This window comes from Melozone crissalis, unplaced genomic scaffold (assembly GCF_028551555.1).
Source record: "Melozone crissalis strain CALT ecotype California unplaced genomic scaffold, PUWL_Pcris_2 ptg000009l_1, whole genome shotgun sequence".
Lineage (NCBI taxonomy): Eukaryota > Metazoa > Chordata > Aves > Passeriformes > Passerellidae > Melozone > Melozone crissalis.
In genome coordinates this window covers 16,315,017-16,340,606 of record NW_026535787.1, presented here as the reverse complement: position 1 = coordinate 16,340,606, position 25,590 = coordinate 16,315,017, and the positions used below count along the sequence as shown (strand labels likewise).

Here is a 25,590-nt window from a genome sequence, read left to right as displayed (position 1 = left end):
GAGGAGGAGGAGGAGGAGGAGGAGGAGGGGGAGGGATGGAGATTGTCGCGCTGCCGATATCCCTCTCACCGTGTGGCATGTGGCTGTCGTGTGACGGCTTGAGCATGTCGACCCTCCGTGCAGATTCCCTGGGGCCATTGGGGTAGGGGCGGCATCCCGAAATCCTTGTAAGTGCCGGGGGGACGGGAGGAGGTGTCACTCCTCACTGAAGGCAATGGGGGGTTAATATAGGAGGGTGAGGGTGAACAGACCCTATAAGGGGTCCCCAAGATGAGGGTCCCTCCTTATCCAAGAGAGGAACACACTGGGTAGGACCCCCTGCAGTATCCTATAGGATGGGGGGGCAGGGGAGGCTTTCTCTACTGAGCCCTGCATCAGGGTTACCCCAGGGCGAGGGATGGGATGAGATTCGGCCCCTCCATCAGGGAGGATGAGGGGAAGACCGTCCCAACCCAAACGTGGGGCGCAGCCTTTAAGGTGACAGGGGTCTCTTTATTGGGAGGTGAAACATGCCCCAGAAGGGAGAAGGGGCAAGGGGAAACTCCTGGCCCGACCCCCAGGAGGGGAGGGTTTAACACGGAGGGAGGTTGTTGCCCTCCCGGATACCAGAGCCGTGACGGCACCCCCGGCACCTGCCCCGCAAGCTCCAGAGTGGGGAGTCATGCCCTGATCCTCTCCCCACATGGGCGCCCCCGCCCCACTCCCGTTTCCCCCTTCACCACCCCACACTGGGACTCCCACTCCTGTCCCCCTCCCAATACCGGGGAGTGACATCCCAATTCCCACATCGGGACCACCCTCTCGACCCCGGGGACCCCCACCCCCGGCTGGAGAGTGATGTCCGATCCCCCGGCCGCCCCACAGCCCCCACCCATCCTCGCTTCCCAGCGCCCCGCGGAGCCCCGCAGAGCAGGTGCGGGGCGTGTCGCGATCGGCCGTGTCGTGACGGGGCGTGTCGTTGCGGGGGCGTGCCCGCAGCCCGCGGGCGGTGCGGGGGTGCGCGGGACCGGGATGCTGCCGGGATGGTGCCGGGATGGTGCCGCGGCTCCTCATCGCGCTCCTTCGCTTTTTCAGCCGCGGGTTCCTGCGGGCGGGGGACGCCGCTCCCGGCCCCGAGGCGCTACAGGTAGGGACGTCGGGACCTGCACCCCGAGGGCTCCCCCGCACCTCCCTCCCTCCCTCTCGGGACCCTCCTCTTCTCAACCGGGATTTCCATCCCCCAGCCGCATCCCCTCCCATTCGGGACCCCCATCCCAGCTATCACCCGTTGCACCTGGGACCCTCAACCCACCCCCCCATTCCCCCGCCCCATCCCACCCGGGCGCTCAGAATCCCCTCCGCTCCTACCCGGGACCCCCACCCACGTCCCCCGGCACCTGGGACACCCGATTCACCTGCCCTGTTACTGGGGACCCCCGCCCCAAGCCCTTCTCCTCCCAGCCGGGACCCTCAGCCCTCCTCCCCTCCCAAACCACGACACACGATTCACCCCCTCTCCCACCCGGGACCCCATTCCCGCGGCCTCCCTTCCCACTGGGTCCCGGAGGTGGGGGGATCCCCGCGTTCATGCTGTGGGGCGGGGTTGGGAGTCGGGGCTCCCGATTCGCCGTGCTCGGACCCCCCATCCCTTCCCAAGGGCGGAGAGGGCTTTCTGCACCCTCTTGTCTCCCGCTTTTCGGTGGGGGGCTCTGAACCCCACGTGGAGAGCTTGACAGGGAAACTGAGGCACACATGGGGCTCCCGAGGCGGGGGTGACGGTGCCGTTTTGTGCCGTCGTCCCTTCCCCCCCGCCCCGACCGCATCCGAGGTTCGAGGACACGCAGGGAGGAGGCAGCGGGCTGGGGGGTGCGGATCCCGGCGGGATCCCGGGAGGAAATGGGCTGGACTGGCAGGGAGGGGGGCGGCTCGGTCCCGGGGGGACCCTCACGCCCTCCGGCAGCCGCGCCAGGAGCCGGGCCGCGCCATGGGGACTCTCCAGGACAGTGTAAGCCACCCTGGGGAAGGGGACACCATGGGGGTCCCGGGGGAGCTGTGTCCTCGGGCTGGGGGTCCATCCTGCCCTGGGGTTTTGGGGTGCGATGTGCTTGGGAATGCTTGGGGGTTTCGGTTTCCTGGGGGGTTGGAGTCCCCCCTTCCCTGTGTCCCCTCGCCCCTCTGGCAGTGGGAGCCTCAAGAGTTCGGCTGCGAATTCCATCCTGCTGCCAGACCTCGGGGTGGGTGTGCTGGGAAGGACGGAGCCCCTTCAGCACCCCCAGCAGCACCCAGCCCTGAGCCCCCCACCCTCCTTACACCAGCTGCACATTTTGGAGAGATGGAGGCTGCATCAGTGGGAAAACACTTGGTCCCTCCTGCTCCTGCGCTTTCGAGCACACCCAAATTTGGGGAGGGGGTGACTTGAGGGGGGTTCTTCCCCTCTGTTCGCCTGGATGGATCCCTGCCCTGTGTGCTGATGGTTTGGGGTGTGAGAACCGTGGCCTTGGTCCCCCCGGGGGTACAGCTGCTTGGGGGGCTCCAGGGGGCTGCAGGTCCGAGACAGGAGCGAGGACCTGGAGATTGAAGCTGGGAAGCGAAGGGAAGGAAACGCTCTCTGGGAAATTGCCGAAAGCTGCTGACGGAGAGAAAGAAGCTGAGCAGGGCCAGTGTGCCCCGGGCGGGGGGAAATGAGCCCCCCTCCCCCTCCGGATGGGAAGGTGGCGGCTTGGGGACATCTGAAGTGTCGCTGAGCACGGCGGTGGAGTGTGACCCTGCTCACCGCCCAGCGCAGGGACACGGGGGTCCCCGTGATCCTTTTCGGTGCCAGCCCTCCAGAACCCCACCGGGCCGGACACAGGAGGGTGCTGGCAGCTGGGCAGGCTCTGAACGCCGGGCACAGCCGCCCAAGGGGATCTGGGGCTGGGGGGGGTCAGGGAGCCACAACTCCCAGCCTGGGGGGGACAAAATGCACCCATATGGGGGGGTGGGCACGCTGGTTTTAACCCAGTGCTGGTGTGGCAATGGAGGAGGAGGAGGAGGAGGAGTGGGTCACACGGTGGGGCAGAGATGCAGCCCCAGCCCCAGTGTGTGAGGCCACGGTGGCAATGGGGTGTGATCCAGGATGTATGAGGAGTGAGTGGTGGGGATGGATCCTGCCCCTTCTCCAGCACATCCCAGCCCAGGGGGGATGAGGAACAGCTCATCCCCCACAAAATACCACAGCACCCCTGTCCCCATTGGTGTCCTGGGTACTGACTGCATCTGGAACTCCCATCCCCAAGCCTGGGGGGGCATATAGGGGGTATATAGGGCTCGGGGCATTATTTCCCTCCAACACCCTGCAGTGGGGTGAGGCTGAGAATGTCTGTTCCTGCTCTCCCTCCCTGCCACGAGCTGCAATGCAATTACTGGCAGACTGGCTCATGAATCAAACGGTAATTGATACATGTTCACAGCCTGGAAAAGCAGGAGGGGCTGTGGGGGACAGTCAGGCACCTTTACTGACCTGCCAGGGACTTGGGGGACTCAGCCAGCACCACGGGGCTCCTCCATCCTCAGTTTCCCCCCGTGTGGGGCCAGCCACGTTCAGTGGGCCCAGGGCCTGCTGAGGCCAGTGAGGGGACATGCGTACGCGGGCGTTTGTCCTTGCGTTTCCTCTGGCAGACACAAACACATCAGCAGGGCAATAAAGGGGAGGAAAGGGCCGTGGCGGCTTCTTTCCATGACATGCAGCAGGGCTGGCTTCCTCCCACGCTCACCAGGGTCAGGGGCAGAGCTGGATCCCCTAACTGGCATGGATGGGGGGAGCCCGGTGTTTCCCAGCCAGGCCTAGGATCCCCACAGGGCAGGGATCAAGCAGTGATCGAGGCTTGCAGTGTGGAGTCAGCCTGTGCTGGCACTGCAGTGCCCTGCTGCTGGTTTTTGGGGGGCAGTGATGTTTGGGATATGGGTTCCAGTGCTCTCATTCCCTGTGACATCACCCAGGAAGGAGGTCTGGAGTGGGAGTGCCCTGCTGGACCCCAGGCACGGGAGCTGGGATGGGGATGTTCCTGCTGCACCCCAAGCAGGAGTTGGAGGGGATTAGTCCTGCTGCATCCTGGGCAGTGAGAGCTGGGACAGGATGCTCCTGTTGCAGGATGACATGGTGGCATCTTCCCCCTGAATGGGATAGGCCCCGTGGGTGACCTTGGCTTTTTGGAGTGGAGCTGTGACATTTGGCAGGGAGGTGGTGGGCTGGGATCCCCTGCAAGCCTGGCTCTGGAGGGTGGTCCTCTGGGAGTTGAGTCCATGGATTTGGGGACTGGCCTAGGACCTTTGCAGCTGAATCCTGATGCATACCCACCCTGGCCACTCCATGGAAGTGGGGGAGAGGATCGTGGGGACCTGCCCAAGAGAGCCATGGGGTGGAAAATGCCAGGGAGCAGTGCTAGCTCCCAAGTCTCCCTCCTCTTGGTGCAGGAGAAAGCACTGCTCCTGGCCTTGCTCTGGCAGATGCAGGGTGTCTGGCACCTTTGGATGCCCTGACCACAGCTTTGGAACACCCCCAGACAAGGGGAAGCTGGAGGCCAGACCCCTGGCTGGGTGCTGACCCATTAAACACCAGCCCTGTGACCCTTTCTGCCATGTAATGGTCTTTGGTCTTCTCCTGGCTGTGCCTCAATTTCCCCATCTGAGCAGTGAGACACCCCAATTCCTAGACCCCTTCACGGCAATTAAGAGCTGCATCCCGCCATCAGACCCTCCCAGGCGTGGAAAATAAGAGCAGTCCCTATACAGACAGAGTGGAATCTCCTGGGGGGGCAGCTCTGGCAGCCCCCAGCCCCCCACACCCTGCTCCGGAGCACTGCCCAAATCGAATTCCTCCCCAGCTGCAGATGGCCAGGAATTCAATTTTCCCAGATCCCATCAGAGTCTGATAAATGAGGTCCCTAATCACTGTGCAGATCCCATTAGCACCAGCCCTGCCAGGAGGGGCTGCATGGATGGATGTGGGAATGCTGCATCCCCCTTCCCACCCCACTGATTCCTATCCCCCCAAGGGACTGACATGTCCCCTGAGCCCTCTCTGGCTGCATCCACAGAGCTTTGCCAAGATGGTCCCAAGCAGAGCCAGGCACGGAGAGCCCTGCATGGCTAATCCACCAGAAAACATCTAGGAAAGTCCTGGAAACCCAGCCAGCGTGGATGGGAAGGGGACTGTGTGCCAGGGAAGTTTTTCCAGCAATGCCATGTGCCAGGAATGCCCATCATGCCACCTCTCTCCCAGCACTGCCAGCACCCCAAGCTGGGTGCCAGGATGCCTCTGTCCTTTGGGGTCAAGGCAGCACCTGCATATCAGGGATTCCCCAAACCATGGAGCAGCTTCCCTGCAGCTGCTGCAGGAGGGTCCACGTGTCCCTCCCTGACATGAGTTAGGGACAAGTGACACCGAGCTGAGGGGGGTCCCTTTCCCCCTTTCTGATGTGGCTTAGAGACAGTGACAGTGGGACCCCCAGCCCTCACATCTTTCTGAGAATAGTGAGCTAATTAGTGACAAACTAGTGACAGATCATTAGGCTGGTGGCCGAGCCTGCTGTTCCAAGAAGGCCACGATGTTCTGGGGACGGAAATCCTTGAGGAGTGTGGCTGCTGTCCCGATTTGTCCCGCCCGACAAAGGGACATCAACAGGAAGCAACCTTGACTCCAGCCCAGTTCTCTTGGCCCCGGGAGGCCAGGCCAGGATGCGGGGGGACAGGCCAGCAGCACCCCAAGGGCTTGTGAGCTGCCAGAGGTTAGGAAATTTGCTTGGTTCAGCAAACCTCCCACTCAGAATGTATGGGGTCCTCAGGGAATGGCATCTGTCTGGTTCCAGGCTGTAGAAACTCCATGTGCAAATGGTCTGTGCAAATGTCCTGTGCAGTGTGAGCATGCCAGGCTCCAGCCAGGCCGATGTATGGGTGAGGAGGAGGAGGATGGGGTAAGGGATGCACTGAGCTCCAGGGAGACGCTGGGCTCAGCACGGCTCATTCCACCTGAACCAAACTCTAGTGCCATTCTAAGCAAGTCTTGCATGGCCATGACCCTTTTCAGGTGGGGAAACTGAGGTAGGAAACTCCACAGAAAGGGAAACTGAGGTAGGCACAGGCATGCAGGGCTACTTGTGTGATATTTTGGGATGGCTGATTCCACAGATTTGCGTCCTCCAGCCCTTGGAAGCCTCAGCCTGGATCACTGGGTGCCAGGGTAGCTCCATGGCAGGGTCCTGCACCTCAGCCCTTGCTTCCCATCCATACATTGCAACAGGACCCCCAGGCAAATGACCATGAGGAGACAAGAGATATCCCAGAAGTGTTTCCTTCCTGTTTGCCCTCATTATCCCCCTGGAAAAGATGAGGTAATTAAGGAGCTACCGTGTTGCAGGTTGTTGCTGCCTGATTAGATTAAAGCAATGTAATTTGGGACTAAGAGCGGTGCTGGGAGGAAATGGATGGATGGCTTCCCAACTGGAGTTGGGCAGAGCTGCCAGCTCTACCTTCCATCCATCCCTCCATCCTCTGCTGCCCTGCACCTTGCTCCAGGGACACTGCTGGAGGGTTATCAGGGGTGCTGCTTTGGGGCACTGGGGACACCACTGTTTTCTCACCCCTACAGAGAGATTTTCCGGGGGAATTGTGACTGTGGGGCAGAGGGAAGGAGCCTGGAGCAGTGTGGGGGGTGACAGAGACAGGGTGACAGGGTGTCAGCAGTGTAACAGCCTGTTGCAGAGCTGAAGGGTGTCAGGGATGCTCCTGGCAGAGTGGGAACAGGGATGCTGCCTCTATTTGCCCAGCTCTGTGGGGAGGATTCCCTGGGAAATCGTGGCCTGGGGGAAGGAGTGGTGCGGGGAACAGGGACAGTGTGACAGGGTTTGAGCAGTGTAACATCCCATAAGTGGGATGGCAGAGCTGAAGAGTATCAGGGATGTTCCTGGGGGGTGGGAACAGGGATGTTGCCTCTATTTCCCCAGCTCTGTGGGGAGGATTCCCTGGGAAACCATGGTCTGGGGGAAAGAGCAGTGTGGGGAGCAGGGACAGGGTGACAGGGTTTGAGCAGTGTAACGTCCCATAAGTGGGATGGCAGAGCTGAAGAGTATCAGGGATGCTCCTGGGGGGATGGGAACAGGGATGCTGCCCAGCTCTGTAGGGAGAATTCCTTGGGAAATCGTGGCATTGGGCCCGGGGGAAGGAGCAGTGCACGGAACAGGGCCAGGGTGACAGGCTTTGAGCAGTGTCACTCTGCCCACAGCACAGCTGGTGACCTGCTGCCTTCAGGAGCTGCTTCCCTGCTCCTTGGCTGTGTTTCCCCATCCATGCCCGGTGTCAGAGCTGTGCTCTCCTGCCTGGCCCTGCCCCTGGTTGTCAGCCCGGCGTTGCCACAGAGCCGGGCTATATTTAACCACCACGGCCAGAGCAGCCAGGGGAGAGCAGCCCCCCAGGGCTGGAGGGAGCTGGGGCGGCTCAGCATTGCTGGAGGTGGGAGAGGAGGATGAATCATGGCTCGGGGATATTTTGGGATATTTTTAATGCCGCCAGATTGCTCGGCAAATGCTTGGGCAGGGCGGCGCGGGCGCGGGCTGGGTGTTTGCTGGCAGCTGTGGCTCAGCTTGGAGGCCCAGGGGGATCAGCTGCTCCCCGTGGTGCTGTCACTCTGCAGCCGTGCATTGGAGAGGTGACAAAGGCAGGGACATCTGTCCCCGTGCACTTGGAAACAACTCGGGGTGTGATGGGTGGGGGCAAAAGGGGGTCCTGGAGCAGCTTCTTCCTCCTTGAAGGGGAGGCAGGAGGGGAAAATGGTTCCCCATCACTTTCCCTGGGAAGGGGAAAGGGCTGGGAAAAGGCAGAGAGAGGGTGGGTGTGTCTGCCTGCGGGGCTGTGGTGGATAGGGAGCCCTTGGACAGGGACAGGTATCCAGGCACCGTGTGGGTGGGACACAAGGAGTGGTGAGGGGCTCTGCAGGTGGAGGTAGGCTGCCTCCCAGGAATCCAAACGGGATTGTGCTTTTCACCTGTCAAATGTAACAAGATCCAGAGGCTGGTGGCTAAAAATGCACCCTATCTGAAGAGACCTCAGTGGGAGGGAGCCCTGAGCCCTTAGCACTGGCTCTCAGCCTTGCAATGAGGTGACCACATAGTCACCCTCCTCATCCAGGGCTCTGCTTGGGAGGGAATTCCCTGGGGAGCAGCTTCTCTGTCCTTGAAGTCTGCAAATCCTCTGTGAGAGACATTGGGGCTGGTGACACAGGCAGCAGGGGGGTCCTTTGCTGTGCCCCAGACCCCTACTTGCTGTGTTCTGCAGTCCCAAGCATCCCAGTCCCTTTGCAACCTGAACCTGTAAAATGCATTGAGAAGCATCTGCATGGGATGTGGGCACTGGGATGTGCTGCCCACTCAGCATCTTGGAAGCTCTAATTTCATTTGGGGCCCACAACTGGGGATGAAGTTGTCCAGACAGAGCGATGTCCAGCTCCATCCCAAAGGTCATTGCTCAGGCAGGGGCTAATAGACTAATCCACTGTCAAAATTAATTGGGCTCATTTTCCCTGTGCTCACAGATGGATAAGGTCCCATTGGAGGGCAGGAGCCAAGTGAGCTCTGAGGGCTCACTGTGCCGTGGATGCCTCAAGCTCCAGCGGTCACCTCTGGCAGATCATTTACTTGGAATCTTTACAGCAAAGCTGGGCTGGAAGCTCGGCAGGGAGATGATTCATTTCCTCGAGGTTCTTTGGGGAGGGTTGTGGCAGGAGTCTGCCACTGAAGCCTGGGCTGCTGCCAGCATTCCCTGAAGAATCAGCACCCATGGGTGCTGGCAGTGATGGCAGGATCCATCTGGGGCCTCTCCAGCCCAGCACTCCCTTGCCAGGCAGGCTGGGGGTGCTGCAGCCCTGCTCAGCACTCCGCTGGGATCAGGATGCTCCCAGGCACCTGGAATTGCTTCCTGGATCTCTGGGCCTGCTTTCCCATGGTTAAAGAGGAATCCAGTGGGAGGCAGGTCCCGGTTCTGAGCTCTGCTTCATGCAAACTCCACTCACCGAGTGTATGCTCAGGTGTGTACCCCCATCAGAGAAAGACCCCAAGGCCCAGGTACCCTCAGGAGGGCTGAACATCCCAGTGGGTGCCTCACTGCGTGGATCCAGCCTCTGCCTGCTGCCAGGGGGTTCCTCCTCACCCTTGGGGTTCCTCCATTCATCTCCCAGGAGCAAGGTCAGGAGAAGGGGTGCGAGCTCAGAGACCTGAGACCCTGTGGTGTCAGTGTCCTCCTCCTCCAGGCCCCCACCCTGCACATGGCAGGTGTGAAATGAACCTTTCTGGAGAGGAAGCTGGCCAGGATGGGATTTCTCTATTTCATAAACACCCAGAGAAGCTGGGGGTGCCAGGGAGGACAAACCAAGCTTCCACAGCTGGTGGGGATGGGGAGGGGGTCAGGGGACAGAAATTGCTGATTCTCATGTTTTCACTGCTGGTGAATTCCCTCTGATAAAAAAAAAAAAAAAAAAAAAAAAAAAAGCTGTTTTTAAATCCCAGCGGGATCTATGGAAGCCTGGGATAGGGGCTTGGGAGCCTGTGCTAGGGGGGAAAAGGATGCATAGGGACAGGATGCTTCTGCAGCTATCCAAAGGGAAAAAGAGGGGCAAAAACAGCAGGGGAGAGAAAGGGCCATTTTCCATGAGGGAGAGAGCAGGAGTTGGCCTGTGGCAGGATTTGGCTTTGCCAGAGTGGAGGTGTCCATGTTGGAGCAGAGACAAATCCTTACTCCAAGGAGATGAATGGTGTCATTAATCTTCCACTGGCTCCAGGGAATACTGAGGCAGATATGGCTCTGGTGCTGCACCCACCATGGGATGCTGGCCAAGGAGAGCTGGCAAAATTCCTGCCAGCACTGAGGTCCCCATGGGTCACCCTGTCAGCTCAGGGAGTCTGGCATGGTGACATCAGTATCCTTGTCCTCTTGGGCCAGAGATAAGGTGACAGCAGTCCCTGGGTAGGGGCTTCACAGGGCCATGAGTGTGCACCATGGGGACAGGACAGGGACAGGGTGCTGTTCACCTGCTCTGCAGGAGCAGCATCCTCAGCTCCTGGGGCTGTCAGCGATGCCATGCTATGCTGTGTCCCCTTCCCAGACCCTGTCCTTGGATCTGTTCCCAAAGCCCTCTCTCCATGCCCATTTCCAGACAGCATTTCCCTCCAGAGCTGCTGGGTGTGCAGCACCTGGGATGAGGGTGGTGACTCTGCTCCAGCAGCCAGGAATTGCAGTCCCTCTATGCTTTCCCCTGTTTTAGTGATGTTAATTCACCCCCTGTGCCTCTTTGGGAAATGTTACCATAGCTCTGCCCTCCATGGAAGCTGGGATGCAGAGCAGGTGCTGGGAGCTCTCCCTGGGAGAGCTCTGGTCTCCACTGGGTGCAGGTACAGGGCTGTGTGGATCCTAGTGACATTCCTGGTGACAGGCATGGGCTGCTGATGGTTTCATCTCTCCACTGGGGCTGGGGGTGTGTGTGCCAATGCAGCCTCATCCAAAGACCCTGACACTTGTGCAGTAGTGATGGATCTGAAGCAGCCCTCACCCAAACTGGAGTAGTGCCTGGATGGTGTGGATTGCTGGGAGTAGGACACAGGGGGCTCCTCAGCAGAGGGAAAGGCTGTTTATGGCAATAACTGGGATGTGGCTGTGGTGGTGGCTCTGGCTGTGCTGGCTCTGGGCCCAGGCTCTGTCCTGGCAGAGCCCCCAGAGTGGGTCTGCAGCATTCTCTGGGCTGGGGGACAGGGGGTGAGGGTGTTGGGGTGAACCTCTGCTCTGGGCTGGAGGATGTGGACTGGGAGTGGGATGAGTGGGACAAATGGAATTAGTGGGATGAACAAGTGGGATATGCAGGATGAGTGGGGCAAGTCGAAGAAGTGGGATGAGCCATTGAATGGGATGAGCCACTGAGTGGGATGAGTGGGTTGAGCTGGATGAAAGGAACAAGCCATTGAGTGGGATGAGTGGGATGGGCAGGACAAGTGGGACAAGGAGTTGAGTGGGATGAGCCATCAAATGGGATGAGTTGGATGAACTGGATCAATATAGTGAATAGGCTGGGATGAGTGGGAGAAGCAGTTTAGCAGGATGAGTGGGATAAGTGGAATGAGTGTGATGTCCTTCCTAGCCCACCCTCACTCTCTCTACCTTCTTGCAAGGCTGCAAACCCTTCTGCCAGCATCTGCTGCTGTCTCTTTGTCTTGGGAATATCTTCTTTTAGCTCCTGCAGCTTTCCCCTCGCCGTTTCAGGGATGGACCTGTATTCCCAGCCCTAATAAAGCCACCACCCATGTCCAGCTGCCACCTGTCCATCCCCACACCAGGAATGCCACTGGCATTTGGTGCCCCAAGCAGACCTACAGGACCCGCTCAGGCTCTGCCCCATCTTCCCCCACCCCAGGGGGGCCACTGTGGAGGATCTGGTGGGACAGAGGGACGGCAGGACAGCCACCTGGCTGAGGCCTGGCTGTATTCTACAGTGCATGTGTCTCCAGTGTGAGTAAGTGACTGGAGATGCGGCCCTGTTGGAATAACATCCAGTGCCCATGTCTTCAGCTGGAAGCACCCTCACTGCCAGCCACGCTCCCAGTGCCATGTGGATGTGGCCCCGTGGCCAAGAATGCTCCCAGGGTGGGTGGGTGGCATGGCCCTGCACAGGGCTGCTGTCCTGGATGGGGTCATGGGGGGCATGACAGTCCCCAGGTCTGGTTATCGGGAATGGAGCTGGGAGCCACCTGGCAAGGCTGGGACCAGAGGAAGAGCAAATCCCAAAGCCATTATCCAGAGTCTGATTCCAAGCACCTACTGTTTCCATCATAACATCATCCTTATCCCAGTCTCCCAGACAAGGCTGGAGGCAGGAGCAGAGCTGGGAGGGTCACACCACAGAGCCTCCTGTGCTCCCCAGCTTTTCCATGTGTCCCCCAGCTTTTCCATTTGTCCATCCTAACACCTCTTCCCTCCACGGGGTTGTAATCCCCAGATGAGCTTTAATCCATCTCCTTGCCCCATTTCTCTTTTCACTGGTGCTTTATGGTATGGCTAGCACTGAGGGCAGTGTGCCAAAGCCTCCTCTCCTTTTTTGTTTTTTGGGGACCTCCCACCTCCCCACATGATGGACATTGACCAGCACAGGAGGGTTTGGCTCCAAAAAGGGCATCAGGCAGACTGCAAGGGGTCTGGGAGCACAAGGATCCGTGCCATGGCAGGGGTCAGAGAGGGTGGGTGCTGCAGTGCCCTTCTCCATGGAATCAACCCCCAGTGAGCCCCTGCTCTGCTCTTGTCCCTGCAGGATGCTCTGCTGAGCCTGGGGGCTGCGCTTGATGCCGCCGCCCTGCGCGATGCCCTCCGCCATGCCCTTGTCACCCTGCTGCCCGCCGTGGTAGGTGGGGGATGCATCTGCATCCCCTGGGGGCTGGGAGGGATGGGGAGCAGAGCATCCTCCTCGGCTGGGTGGGATTATGCGGGTGCTGAGACTCCCTGGATTGGGGGAAGCCCCAGAGGGAGCAGAGAGTGGATTATCTGCTGGTTGATGCTGGGGTTCAGCCTGGGGTGGTGCTGGTGGTGGCTCTGGTGCACATGGTGACCCTGGGGTTGCTGGTGGCCCTGATCTGGTGACCCTGATGCTGGTGGTGGCTGGGCATTGTGCCAGTGCCATGCCATGGGCCCCCCCAGCCATGGGTGGATGGGAATGGGGCACACGTGCACAGTTACCTGTGCACACCTGAGCAGGGCTCAGTGCGTGGGCAGGGCTGGGTTTGTGAATGTGTGCATGTGCCACTGCAGCTGTGCACACGTGTTTGTGCACACCTGTGGCTGTGCTCACATGTTTGTGCACACATGTGTGGCTGCCCCTCTCCCCCAGGAGCATGTCTACATCTACCTGCTGGATGGGGACACGCGGCTGCTCTGCGATGACCCCCCTCACGAGCTGCCACCCAACGGGAAGCTCAGGTGAGCTCGGCCCCCTGCCCAGCCCTGGGCATGGATGGGCACACAGGGGGGGTCCAGCTGGAGTGCATGAACAGGCATGGTGTGTATGGAAGGCAGGAGGGTCTCCATCCCTGTCCCCATCTCCATCATCGTTCCATCTCCATGATTGTGGCCATCCGCTGTCCCTTCCCATCCTCTTCTTCATCCTGGATGTGCACACGTGCACAGGGGTTATGTGTATGTACAGGGACACATGTGTTGGCACGGGGCTGTGTGTGTGCAGGAGCACACACATTTGTGTCCAGGGGCTGTGCATGCCTGCAGGGACACACATATGCACACGTGTTGCACAGTCCTTGAGCCTGTCACTATCCCGTGGGTGTCTCTGCCCAGGGATTGCCCCTTCCTGGGGGTTCACCTTCCCAGGGGGTGCTCAAAGTATCCCTGTCCCCACAGAGATGCTGTGCAGAAGCAGAAGCGGCTGGAATGTGGGGGGCTGCTCCCTGCTGAGCTCCCTGGCCAGCACCTGGGACCCCTGGCAGCGCCCCTGGCCGCTGGCACACAAGGTGGGAGCTGTGGGAAGGGTGCTGTTGGTGCACCACCCATGTATGGGGGTGTGGGTGTAGGGCTGGGTGGTGGGACAGGGAGGGGGATTGAGACGTGAGTGGATGGAGGGAGGGTGGGATGGATGGATGGATGGATGGATGGATGGATGGATGGTCGGTCCATGGGTGGTCAGAGGCAGTGGTTGAGACAGCAGTGTGTGGGTGAGTGATGGGTGCACAGACAGGTGGGTAGAAACAGGATGGAGGCATGAGGGATGTTCTCAGGCACAAGGAAGCAGAGAGGGACAAGGAAGCAGAGAGTTGGGCAGATGGATCATGGAGGGATGGGAAGATGGAGAGATGGCTGGCTGACTGGCTGGCTGGCTGGGTGGGTGGGTCATGACACATCAGGATGAAATGGGGACGTACACCCCAAGAGCTGAGTTGCACAGCTCCGGGCTGGCCCTGGGGCCCACCTGGCACTGACCCTCTCTTGCTTGCAGTGCTCATCATCCCGCTGGTGGACAAGAACAGTGGGGCTGTGGTTTGTGTCATCCTGGTGAGTGCAGGAACATGGGCAGGGCTCTGGGACAGGGCCTGGCCATGAGGGTCCTGACCCCATTCCTGCTCCAGGTGCACTGTGGCCAGCTGAGTGACTCAGATGAGCAGAACCTGCGTGCGCTAGAGAGACACGTGAGTGACTCCTTCTCAACTGCGGACCTGCACCTGGGGACCTGCCAGCCTTTCCCCCAGCCCTGCTGCTCCTTGTCCCCTCTGCCCAACCTTGCAGGCCCTGGTGGCAGTCCGGCGCCTGCAAGCCCTGCAGAAGCTGCAGCCCTGGCCCCAGGTCAGCCTCTCCACCAGCTCCTCCCAGACCTCTCTGGCCAAGGCTGAGAAGGCACCTGACAGCAGCTACAGTGACCTGGACTGCAAGATCCTGCAGCTCTGTGGTACCTGGGGGGACACTGGGCAGGGAGGGGTGTGTGGGCAGGGTGAAGCCATGCTCAGCCCCTCACAGCACTGTGACCCTCATGCAGGTGAGCTGTATGACCTGGATGCCGCCTCGCTGCAGCTCAAGGTCATCAACTACGTGAGTAGCTGCTCCACCAGCCCCCTGTCCCCATCTGCCCCCAGCCCCAGGACACACCAGGGAGCCCTGTTTTATTTCAAAACAAGAAAATTCCCCAAAGCCAAGAAAAGCCTCAAGCATCACCCGTGGAGTCATCAGTAGTGACCAGAGTGAGCAGCCTCGTAACAACCATCAATAGTCTCCAGAGTTAACAGTGCCACTGTCATGCTAAAAGCTCCTTGAGAGAACATCCAGGTTCCTCTCCTGCTCTCTATCATTCTGTACCTCAGTATGACCCTCAGTAGTGTCCAGAGTGAGCAGCCTTCCCCTTGCCATCAGCAGCCTCCAGAGTGAACCTGCTGTGTCACGGGGAGGAGGTTCTGGGGAGGGGCACCCAGTTCTCTGTGCCATGTGTGGGTGCCTTAGGCACAGGGGGGCATAGGAGGGGCTGGATTCTGCCTGGGGAGTGCTCGGGGCAGGCTGGGGTGCTGACCCTCCCCTTAACTCCCCAGCTGAAGCAGGAGACCCAGTCCCTGTGCTGCTGCCTCCTGCTCGTCTCTGAGGACAACCACCAGCTCTTCTGCCAGGTAGGTGCCGCTGGGCCAGACCCCCAAGCCTGACCCCCACAGAGGACTACAGGTCACCCCCTGGCATGGTGTCTTCCTCATGGGCAACCCCTCCTTCCCATCTTTTCCAGGTGGTGGGGGACCGTGTCCTGGATGAGGAGATCAGCTTTTCAGTGAGCAAGGGGAGGTGGTGAGGGGTTGGGAGGTCAGGGGGTGGGCAGTGGGTGCTGTGCACTAACATGTTCCCTTTCCCCACAGCTCACCTTTGGGCGCCTGGGGCAGGTGGTGGAGGACAAGAAGCCCATCACACTGAAGGACATCAGTGAGGTGGGTACCAGCTGTGTGCCTTCCACACCTGGGGACACGGGTGTCACCCCAGTGTCCCATGGGGCTTCCTGGACTGGGCCAGGGGTTCCAGCCCCATCTTGCCTCTCCCTGCAGGAGGAGCACAAGCAGCTGAGCAGCATGCTGGGCTGCGAGGTCACCTCCATGCTCTGTGTCCCTGTCATTAGCCGGGCCACCTCCCAGGTGGTGGCACTGGCCTGCGCCTTCAACAAACTCAGTGGGGAGAGGTGAGCAGCGTTTTGGCTGGGACCCTCTGTGGGGCTGCACCCCCTCACTTTTGGGGTGCTGGAGCATTGTTCCCATGGAGAAGGGGGGGGACCAATGGCGACGGACAACTGAGGTGTGCCCCCGCCAGCTTCACAGACACGGACGAGCACAAGATCCAGCACTGCTTCTGCTACACCTCCACGGTGCTCACGAGCACCCTGGCCTTCCAGAAGGAGCAGAAGCTCAAGTGTGAGTGCCAGGTGAGCATGTGCAGGGCTGTGCCACATGCGTGTGTGCGTGCCCCATCTTGCACTGGTCACTAATGGCATTCTCTCTGTCCCCTCAGGCCCTGCTGCAGGTGGCCAAGAACCTCTTCACCCACCTGGGTAGGTGCACTGGAGAGCAGCCATGGTGAGGGATTGGAATGGGGAACGGATGGTCACTCCCCAGCCCTGGAGGGTGGTAGCAATGGGGTCTCTGTCCCCAGCCAGGGAGAACCTTGTCCCCTTGTGGGGAATGGTAACAGAAGGGTGAAATGAGCTGGCACAGAACCTGGCATGCACTGACGCTGCATGGCTGCCTGCATGCCTATATCATGACCACAGAGCTCTTAGAAATGTGTGCACATGTGCAGCTGCACTGCTGCACACATGTGCTACTCATACATGCACATGCCCCACACTGCCCCTGTCCCTCTGTGCCCCCCAGACTTCCTGCCGGGACCCTGAGCTAAACCCTCCCCCTGCTTTCACTGCATGAGTGGGGAAGAGGGGGCAGCGCTGCCTGGCTGGGGTCCCTGACCCTTCACTGCTACCCCTGCAGATGATGTCTCTGTCCTGCTGCAGGAGATCATTACGGAGGCCCGGAACCTCAGCAATGCTGAGATGTGAGTGGTGGAGGTGGGGCACATGGGTGAGGGGACACAGGGGACACCGAGCTCCCCAGTGGGTGAGAATGGCAGCGGGGTGTCTTGCAGATGCTCTGTGTTCCTGCTGGACCGGCTCAGTCACGAGCTGGTGGCCAAGGTGTTCGATGGTGGAGTGGTGGATGACGAGGTGAGCACAGCATGGAGCTGGGGGGCCTGGGGTTGTGTCCCTCCCCACAGGCCTTTCTGGTGATCCCCTTCCCCTGCCCACAGAGCTACGAGATCCGCATCCCAGCAGACCAGGGCATCGCTGGGCACGTGGCCACCACCGGCAAGATCCTGAACATCAAGGATGCCTACTCACACCCGCTCTTCTACCGCGGCGTGGATGACAGCACCGGCTTCCGCACCCGCAACATCCTCTGCTTCCCCATCAAGAATGAGAGCCAGGGTGAGCCAGGGATGGGGGCACACTGGGAACAGGGGGGCACAGGTCTGGCCCAGCAGGTGTCTTAGCACATGGTGGTTTGGTCACCCATCATGTGGACATGACACTGTCCCCAGCATGCAGCACGGCCACAGCATCATCCCCAGCCTACAGCCTGTGGGCATGAATCCTGTTCAAGCACAGGGGCACAATCCTGGCTCAGCTCTGTCCCCAGCATGTGAACCCCCTTCGTCCCCAGCATGTGAACACCTTTCTGTCCCCAGCCATGGGCACCATTCTGTCCCCAGCCCATGGGCTCCATTCTGCCCCCAGCCCGTACACAGAGCACTGCCCCAGCACATGGGCATGACCCTGTCCCAGTCCCATGGTCACAGTCCTGTCCCCAGCATCAGGGCAGCATTCTGTCCCATGAATGTGGGCATGGTCCTGTCCTGACCCTTGGGCTCAGTGCTGTCTCTGGGCACAAGGGTACAGTTCCTGGGTGTGGCTGTCCCCCTGCAGACAAACACAGCACTGACCCCAGCACATGGACATGACCTTGTCCTAGTCTGTGGGCTCAGCGTGGTTCCTGGACATGATCCTGTCCCCCTACAGACACTCAGCACTGTCCCCCAGCCCATGGCCATGGTTCTGTCCCAGCCCATGGGCACAGCACTGTCCTTGATCACATGGGCATGATCATGTACCCTGCATGTGGGCATGATCCTGTCCACCAACACATGAGCACAGTACTGTCCCTGGGCATGAGCCTGTCCCAGCCCCTGGGCACCGCACTGTCCCCAGAATGTGGATGTCATGCTGTCCCCAGCCCACAGGCACAGCACTGTCCCCAGAATGTGGGTGCCATGCTGTCCCCAGCCCACAGGCATAGCACTGTCCCCAGAATGTGGGTGCCACGCTGTCCCCAGGCCACAGGCTCAGCACTGTCCCCAGAATGTGGGTGTCATGCTGTCCCCAGGCCACAGGTACAGCACTGTCCCTGCTAGTTGGGCACAACCCTGCCCTAAGCCCATGGACACGGTGCTGTCCCTAGCATAGAAATATGACCCCGTTCCCAGCACAAGGGCCTGATACCCCTGCTGTCCCCCCTCTGCTCCAGAGGTCATTGGGGTGGCAGAGCTGGTCAACAAGATCAATGGCCCTTGGTTCAGCAAGTTCGACGAGGACCTGGCCACTGCCTTCTCCATCTACTGCGGCATCAGCATCGCCCATGTATGTGCTGGGGGGTCCTCCACTTGGAGGGGGTCACACACAGCGTGGGCTCCCAGCTCTGCCACAGCACAGAGCGATGGGGGGATGTGTGTGTGGGGTCCCCATTCCTTGGGGACAAGTGGTGGTGGCCCTGGGATGGGAAGGGAATTCACGGGCACAAAGATGTGCTGTGGTGCCAGGGTGGGCTGGGGGGTGCTGGAGGTGTCTGCCCACCCCCAGCACTCCCATCCCTGATCCTGCCCCGCAGTCCCTGCTGTACAAGAAGGTGAATGAGGCACAGTACCGAAGCCACCTGGCCAACGAGATGATGATGTACCACATGAAGGTGAGGTAGCATGAGGACAGGGACAGGGATGGGGACCCCTGCTGCCAGCATGGTGCCTCCACCCTTTATCCCAAGATGGTCACACAGCTGGGTGGTGGTGATACCCCAGGGCTCTCTGCTCTCCCCATGGTTCATGTGGCCTTTGGGACACCTGGTGACATCTGGCCACAGAGTGGGTGACTGGCTATGGCTCCTGCAGGTGTCTGATGATGAGTACACCAAACTACTGAGCGAGGGCATCCAGCCTGTGTCCACCATTGACCCCAACTTTGCCAGCTTCACCTACACACCACGCTCACTGCCTGAGGACGACACCTCCATGGTGAGGACCATGGGGACAACTCTCAACTGCCACCATCCCCTGCCTGGCCTCGGTCAGGTCATATATCCCAACCCTGGGGTGCTGGGGTGCTGGGGTGAAGGGTTGTGGTTGCAGCCCTGAGCATCTTCCTGCTGAGCAAGGGCAGGGGTGGCTCGTGGGGGACCTTGCTGGGCATTGTCATTCCTTGCCACTCCCTCTATCCCTCCTGCCAGGCCATCCTGAGTATGCTGCAAGACATGAATTTCATCAACACCTACAAGATGGACCGTCAGACGCTCACCAGGTGAGTCCTTATCCCTGTCCACCTTCCCTGTCTCCATCCTCATTTCCATCCCCATCCACCTACTTCATCCCCTCCATCTCCTTTCCTGTCCCTGTCCCCATCCTGGACATCCTCATCCCTGTCCACCTTCTCTATCCCCTGTCTGTATCCTCATCCCTATCCCTATGCCCATTCCCATGCAGATAACTGTCTACCTTCCCTGTCCCTATCCCCCTCCCATCAGCCATCCCCAACCCTTCCCCATCCCATCCCATCCCCATCCTGATCCCCATGCCCATGCCTGCCTGGTGGGCACCTGGCAAGGTGGAGGTCCCTGTGGGGTGAGACCCACCCTGCATGGCTCTGCCCTTGTCTAGGTTCTGCCTGATGGTAAAGAAGGGGTACCGTGACCCCCCCTACCACAACTGGATGCACGCCTTCTCCGTCTCCCACTTCTGCTACCTGCTCTACAAGAACCTGGAGCTCGTTAACTACCTGGAGTAAGGCCAGGTGCTATCCCTGCCCCTGTTCTCCAACCCCTGGCCTGGCTGGGGTGCTCCCTGCTCTCCTGCCTGCCTCAGTTTCCCTCCTCCCCCTCCCCAGAGACATCGAGATCTTTGCCCTCTTCATCTCCTGCATGTGCCACGACCTGGACCACAGAGGAACAAATAACTCCTTCCAGGTGGCCTCGGTGAGCCGAGCCCAGAGCTGGGATGGGCGAGAGGGGAGGAGAGGTATGGGGAGAACTGTGGGGGTCTTCACCCCCATAGTACCATCATCCTGGCTGCTCTACCTTGCAGAAATCGGTCCTGGCTGCGCTCTACAGTTCAGAGGGCTCTGTCATGGAGGTGAGATTCCCCAAATCTCTCATTGCCCATCTCTCCTGGGTTTTGGTTGTATGGCAGCATCCTTGCCTGCTCCTTGCCTGCTTTCATGGTCCTGCCTTCTCCCACAGAGGCATCACTTTGCCCAAGCCATTGCTATCCTCAACAGCCAAGGCTGCAACATCTTTGACCACTTCTCCAGAAAGGTGAGCCCCCCACCTAAACACCTCTCTCCTGCCACCCCCTGCCCATGCTGAGTCCCTGTGTCCTCTCCAGACCTCCTGCTCCCCATCCCTGGATCCCGGGGGGTGTGGGAGCTGGCAGGGGCACAGAGCTGGTCACAGCAGCTGCCTTGCCCACAGGACTATCAGCGCATGCTGGACTTGATGCGGGACATCATCCTGGCCACCGACCTGGCCCACCACCTCCGCATCTTCAAGGATCTCCAGAAAATGGCAGAAGGTGAAGATCCTCAATGGAGATTGGGATTGGAATTTGAGGGGTGGTAGGAACTCATCCCACCAAAGCTGGGAGGTGGCACAGGAGGTTCTTATGTCAGGGGTGATAATGGCTGGGACATGACACAGAAGGTTTTGGCTGTCCCTTAAATGCTCACAATGTGGCATGAGGGGGGCTATGGAGCTCTGTCCTGAGCCCCCCATCCCAAGCCCTGCCCCACACTGTGCCCACAGTGGGATATGACCCCAAGAACAAGCAGCACCGCAGCCTGCTGCTCTGCCTGCTCATGACCTCCTGTGACCTGTCTGACCAGACCAAGGGCTGGAAGACCACCAGGAAGATTGCAGTGAGTGCCACACCACCGAGCTAAACCCCTGAATGCCACCTCAGAACCCACCTAGGCCACCTGCATGTCCCTAGGCACACACCTGCCCCTTGTGGGGTGGGTTCCTCCATGCAGGATCCTGGACTATGCAGAACCCAGTCCCTCCAAGCCAGACCATATCCCTGCTTGATTCAGAGCTGTGGGGAGGGATGTGGAAGGCAGTGGGGATGGGGGATCATCCCAGGCTGCACCCCCTGTGCTGACACCTGTCTCTTGCAGGAGCTGATCTACAAGGAGTTCTTCTCCCAGGGTGACCTGGTAGGTACCAGCTGGCAGGGTTGGGCTTGGCCAATGCTCCTAGACAGCACCAATGGGATGAGGGGGTGGGCAGTGGGCAGAGAGCTCTTGCCTGGGAATGGGGGGAAAGCACCACTGGCACTGACCCTCCTCACCACCCATGCAGGAGAAAGCCATGGGGAACAGCCCGCTAGAGATGATGGACCGGGAGAAAGCCTACATCCCCGAGCTGCAGATCAGCTTCATGGAGCACATTGCCATGCCCATCTACAAGTGAGCCCCAGTGCTGGAGCTGGGATGGGGAGGACCCTCTGCCACCCCCACCTCCCTCAGGGTGGGAGCGGGGGCTGTGTGTGCCAGGTCTGGCAGATGTTGGGGAGCGTTCCAGGCTGTGGGGATGGGGGTTGCACTCAGCCAAGGGGGTTGCACTGAAGTAAGGGGTGCAGCCCTGTGCTGATGGAATGCATCCCCCACTCCCCAGATTGCTGCAGGATCTCTTCCCTAAGGCAGCGGAGCTCTACGAGCGGGTGGCCAGCAACCGGGAGCAGTGGACCAAGGTCTCCCACAAATTCACCATCCGGGGGTTGCCCAGTAACAATTCCCTGGACTTTCTGGATGAGGAATATGACCCACAGGTCCCTGACCCCCAGCTCAATGGCTGCCTGGAACCTGAGGTGGGGCAGCCCGCCGAGGCTGGGGCCGAGTGAAGAAGGCAACGGGGGGGCCACAGCCATGGCTGGGCTGGGAGCATCCCCAAGCCTCATCCCCCAGCTCATGGGGAGGAGGTTTGGGGGGATATCAGTGAATCTGGACTATCACAGCAAGGGCTGTGTGCTGCCAGCAGCCGCCACTGGTCCTTCCCCACCACTGAGTGACTATCTCCTCCCTCCGGGGCGGGTGTTCAGGTGTCCCGTCCACCCAGGAGTCCATGGGACACTGCCTTGGTGGCTGGGAGCACCAAGGGACACGGTGGGGCTGGGGGACGGATGTGCTTTAAGCTGCCTTAAGACTGCAGGTCCTGTCTCCATGGGGTGACAATAAGAACGATGTCCTTGGTGGAAGCACCCATGGAGGGCTCGGTCACCATGTCATGGGTGTGCATGGGTCAGCAGGACAGAGGGGGATCGTGTGGGGCAGGGTGATGAGGGACAGTGGGACAACTCTGGGATGGCTGTAGAGCGTATGGGGGGATGTTATGGAGATCTATGGGGACCATAGATCAGGTCCACGGAAGAAGGTTGGCTCCAGCTGGAGGAGGGAAGGGGCACCAGAGTGGGATGGCCACGGCCATGGGGATGTGCCTGCATCCCCTGCTGGGATCCATACTGGAGAACCAGCTGCAGCCTCTCCCTAGCAGCTGCTGAGCATCCTTTGGCTGAAAGCCCCAGCCCTCCAGGACCCCTGAACCCACTCACACATGGAAGGGCTCATATCTCACACAGCCCAGTCCCACTCAACCACATCCCCTACAAGGGCTACACATTTGCCAAGACTGGGGGTCCTGCTGCTGGTTTGCATGCACAGGGGAGGGAGGCTGTGCTCCACAGGGGGTCCATGTGATCCCACACATCACCTTCACCTTCTGGTCCCATACATGTCCTTGCCATGGGTAGAGGAACATGGGTGTTCCTCTGAGGTGTCCACCCGGAGCCTCCTCACTGCAAGCAGCTTCTCTGCTTGGTGACCATGTGAGTAACCCTAGCTCACAGTGGCTTCACAACTCCTGCATACCAACCTCTGTGCACGGATCCCGCCAACATTTGGGATCCTCTGGTCTTGCAGACCACTGGACATGACCCCCAATGGTCTCCTGTGGTCCATCTGGTCCTGCAGACCACCATGCATCGACCCTGCTATTTTCCTGTGGTCCCTCCAGTCCTACGTGGCACCATGCATGGATGCTGTTGGTCAGCCGTGGTTGATCTGGTCATGCATGGACCTTGGTGTTTTCCCATGACTCCCTTCTTGTCCTGACTGCCATGCATGCACCCCACCAATCTCCTGTGGTTTTTCTGGTCCTACAGACCACTGTGCATGGACCCTGCTGCCCTCCTGTGGCCTCTCCAGTCCCACAACCCAACCCATATGGACCCTCCCAGTCCCAGGGGCTCCACCAGCCCCCAGGGTCTGACCAGCTGTATGTGATCCTGGGCTCCATCACCCCAGCCAAGGCCACCTGAAACACCCATGAGCAGGGGAAGTGTTGGGACTGAGTGGGTGGGCTCAGCATTGGGGGATTAGGGTGCACTGAGCCTTCAGGCTGCATCATCCAGCTTGTGGGGGCTGGATGAGTCCACCACCACAGCAGGGAAAGGCGATGGGAGCAGCAGGGTAAAATTCCAGGACTGCTGGCATTGATGTTGGTTCTTTAGGGATCAAGAGTGCACGTGGGGCCCTTTGCCATCCCATGCCCACTGCTCTGCAGTAACCCATGGCACCATCCCCAGTGGGGCCACAGTGGGTCCCTCCTGGATTTGGGCTGCACGGTGGCTGCTTCTCTCCTTGGCTTGTCTGTGAGCGATGACTTGCTGGTGTTCTCGGGACACCTGGAGTGTGTGTCTGCAGGAGCAATGGGAGACCTCAACGCTGAGCTGCTCCACATGGCTGAAGTGGCCTGAATTCCTTTTGCCTTACCTACTCGGAGATGCCTTTAGTGAGATGCTTTGCCCGAAGCCTGGTGGGACCCACCTGCTGACTGAGTCTGTCTGCTGGCCCATGGTTTTGCCTCCAAGACCCCCTCAAGCCCTTCCCCCGCTCCCCACACTGCCACAGGGGGTGGGGATGGTCGCAGAAGGCAGCAAACCCCCAAGCTGCAAGAGGAGGACAGCAGCCCCATCCTGTTGTGTCATTGGCACAGCCCTGGCACCAAGGTGCCAGTAGGCACAACTGTTCAAAGACAGCCCCTGCATCCCAGTGCCGCCCAGGGATGCCTGACAATGCACAGACCTCCCCATCCAACAGATGTGGGGGTGTCCTGCACTTGGGTTCTGCATCCAGGGTACCTCACCGTGGTGGGGGCACCCAGGGGTGCCCTTTTCCCAGCCGTATCCCACTTCTCCAGCCCCTGCTGCTGGTGTGTGTAGGTAGTCAAAGCTTTCCCAGCTCCTGCCCCTGTATATATCCCTCTGGATAGTGAGGAGTGCAGCTCACAGCCAGCCCAGCTCACCCAGGAGTGTGCACAGGCGTGTGTGGGTGTGCAAACCTCCTCCAGCTTTTCTGTCCTTCTGTCTTGCGGCACTGGTTGTTCTGGACTCCAATGGAGCCTAAGGAGGAGATGGCTTCTCTTTCTTCCTCTCCTCCTCCTTTTCTTATTCTCCTTCTTTTCTTCCTCCTCCTCCTCCTCTTCCTCCTCCTCCTCCTCTTCCTCCTCCTCCCCCCACTGTTTCTCCTCCTCCTGCTCCTTCTTTATTATTATTTCTCTTTTTTTGGTGGGTTTTGGTTTTCCTAAATAAATTTCATATGTCAACCTTCCCGTGACAGGTTGGTGGGTGGCCTTGTTGGGGTCTGGGGAGCTCCAATTGAAACTTATGAACACCAAAATCACCCTCAGGGGGAGAATCCAGCTTGGGCCGTGTAGCTCTGACTCCCCAGGAAGCTCCAGCCCCTCCTTGGATGTTCCACTCTCATGGAATGCTCCAATGCTGGGCCCCATCTACGCAGCAGGGGGAGCTGCGCCTGGGGCAGGATCCAGCTTGGGCTGGAACTGCAGTGGGATCCTAGGCTGGGATGCAGGATCAGGCCTGTGTTGGGACCCCTCTGAGCCTGGGCTGGGGCTGTGGCAGAATCCAGCTGCTCCTCTGGCTCCTGCAGCCATCCTTGCACAGCCCCAGAGGGGATCCCCTAGCCTGCCCATCATCCATCAGTACTGCAGCTTTCATTCCCGCCATCCGGCTAAGGAGCAATTTATCATCCAAAATCAATGCAGCACTTTCATCCCAGCCCAATCTGACAGTTTTTGGGTATTTTATATCCAGAGGGAAAGTCCCCAGAGGCTTTGGTGCTGGCACGCTCTGCCACTCCGTGAGCTGCCAAAATGGGGGTGAAAAACCGTGAAAAACTGCCCAAACTACCAAATGCTCCAAACTACCAAATGCCTCCATCCTGCTCCAAGCGCCGATTCAAATCCTGGGATTAAACCCTTTAATCCTCCGAACTAGTCCCAGAGCAGGGTTTATGGTTACCAGCCAGGAGCTGCCCCACTTCTGCCTCTGCCACCGAGGGCTCCGTGCCCTTAGGTGACATTCCTGCCTGGATCCGTCAGGGTATCACGGCCTTCCTTCCAGTCCCTCACCGCAGCCTCGGCCCGTCATTGCTTCCTGTCCTTTCGTCCCGGCTGATCCCTAGGGTGGGGAGCAGGTTTCCCCAAGGATGGGGTAAAGCTGCCCCGTGGGTGGGGTGCAGGTGTCCCCACAGTGGGCACAGCAGACATCGCGTGTCCATCCTCGGTCCCCTCCATCCGCCCCACGATGGGGCGGGATAGGAAGGGATGCTCCAGCTGGGGATGCACCTAGCACCGGGATCCCCTGAATCCCCGTCCCCCACGGGCTGCTCCGCGACAGGAGGCGGGCGGGAGGGGGACA

The 25,590-nt window shown here is 59.7% G+C and overlaps 1 protein-coding gene across 1 annotated transcript in view; it reads left to right on the top strand.

Annotated features, from left to right (window-relative positions):
- PDE2A (phosphodiesterase 2A) overlaps positions 1-24,487 on the top strand; it is a 41,913-nt gene extending 17,426 nt beyond the window's left edge. The window contains exons 2-31 of the mRNA XM_054270503.1: positions 1,075-1,126; positions 12,299-12,388; positions 12,872-12,960; positions 13,396-13,505; positions 13,988-14,043; positions 14,118-14,177; positions 14,275-14,434; positions 14,522-14,574; positions 15,066-15,140; positions 15,251-15,292; positions 15,378-15,446; positions 15,561-15,691; positions 15,820-15,931; positions 16,018-16,057; positions 16,494-16,557; positions 16,648-16,726; positions 16,810-16,987; positions 18,084-18,196; positions 18,444-18,521; positions 18,721-18,843; positions 19,056-19,126; positions 19,483-19,605; positions 19,709-19,796; positions 19,906-19,953; positions 20,061-20,135; positions 20,292-20,391; positions 20,622-20,734; positions 20,993-21,031; positions 21,177-21,283; positions 21,492-24,487. Coding sequence (XP_054126478.1) covers positions 1,075-1,126; positions 12,299-12,388; positions 12,872-12,960; positions 13,396-13,505; positions 13,988-14,043; positions 14,118-14,177; positions 14,275-14,434; positions 14,522-14,574; positions 15,066-15,140; positions 15,251-15,292; positions 15,378-15,446; positions 15,561-15,691; positions 15,820-15,931; positions 16,018-16,057; positions 16,494-16,557; positions 16,648-16,726; positions 16,810-16,987; positions 18,084-18,196; positions 18,444-18,521; positions 18,721-18,843; positions 19,056-19,126; positions 19,483-19,605; positions 19,709-19,796; positions 19,906-19,953; positions 20,061-20,135; positions 20,292-20,391; positions 20,622-20,734; positions 20,993-21,031; positions 21,177-21,283; positions 21,492-21,717 — 2,764 coding nt within the window. The 3' untranslated portion in view covers positions 21,718-24,487. The remainder of the gene's footprint in view (positions 1-1,074; positions 1,127-12,298; positions 12,389-12,871; positions 12,961-13,395; positions 13,506-13,987; positions 14,044-14,117; positions 14,178-14,274; positions 14,435-14,521; positions 14,575-15,065; positions 15,141-15,250; positions 15,293-15,377; positions 15,447-15,560; positions 15,692-15,819; positions 15,932-16,017; positions 16,058-16,493; positions 16,558-16,647; positions 16,727-16,809; positions 16,988-18,083; positions 18,197-18,443; positions 18,522-18,720; positions 18,844-19,055; positions 19,127-19,482; positions 19,606-19,708; positions 19,797-19,905; positions 19,954-20,060; positions 20,136-20,291; positions 20,392-20,621; positions 20,735-20,992; positions 21,032-21,176; positions 21,284-21,491) is intronic.
- Positions 24,488-25,590: the final 1,103 nt, after the last annotated feature.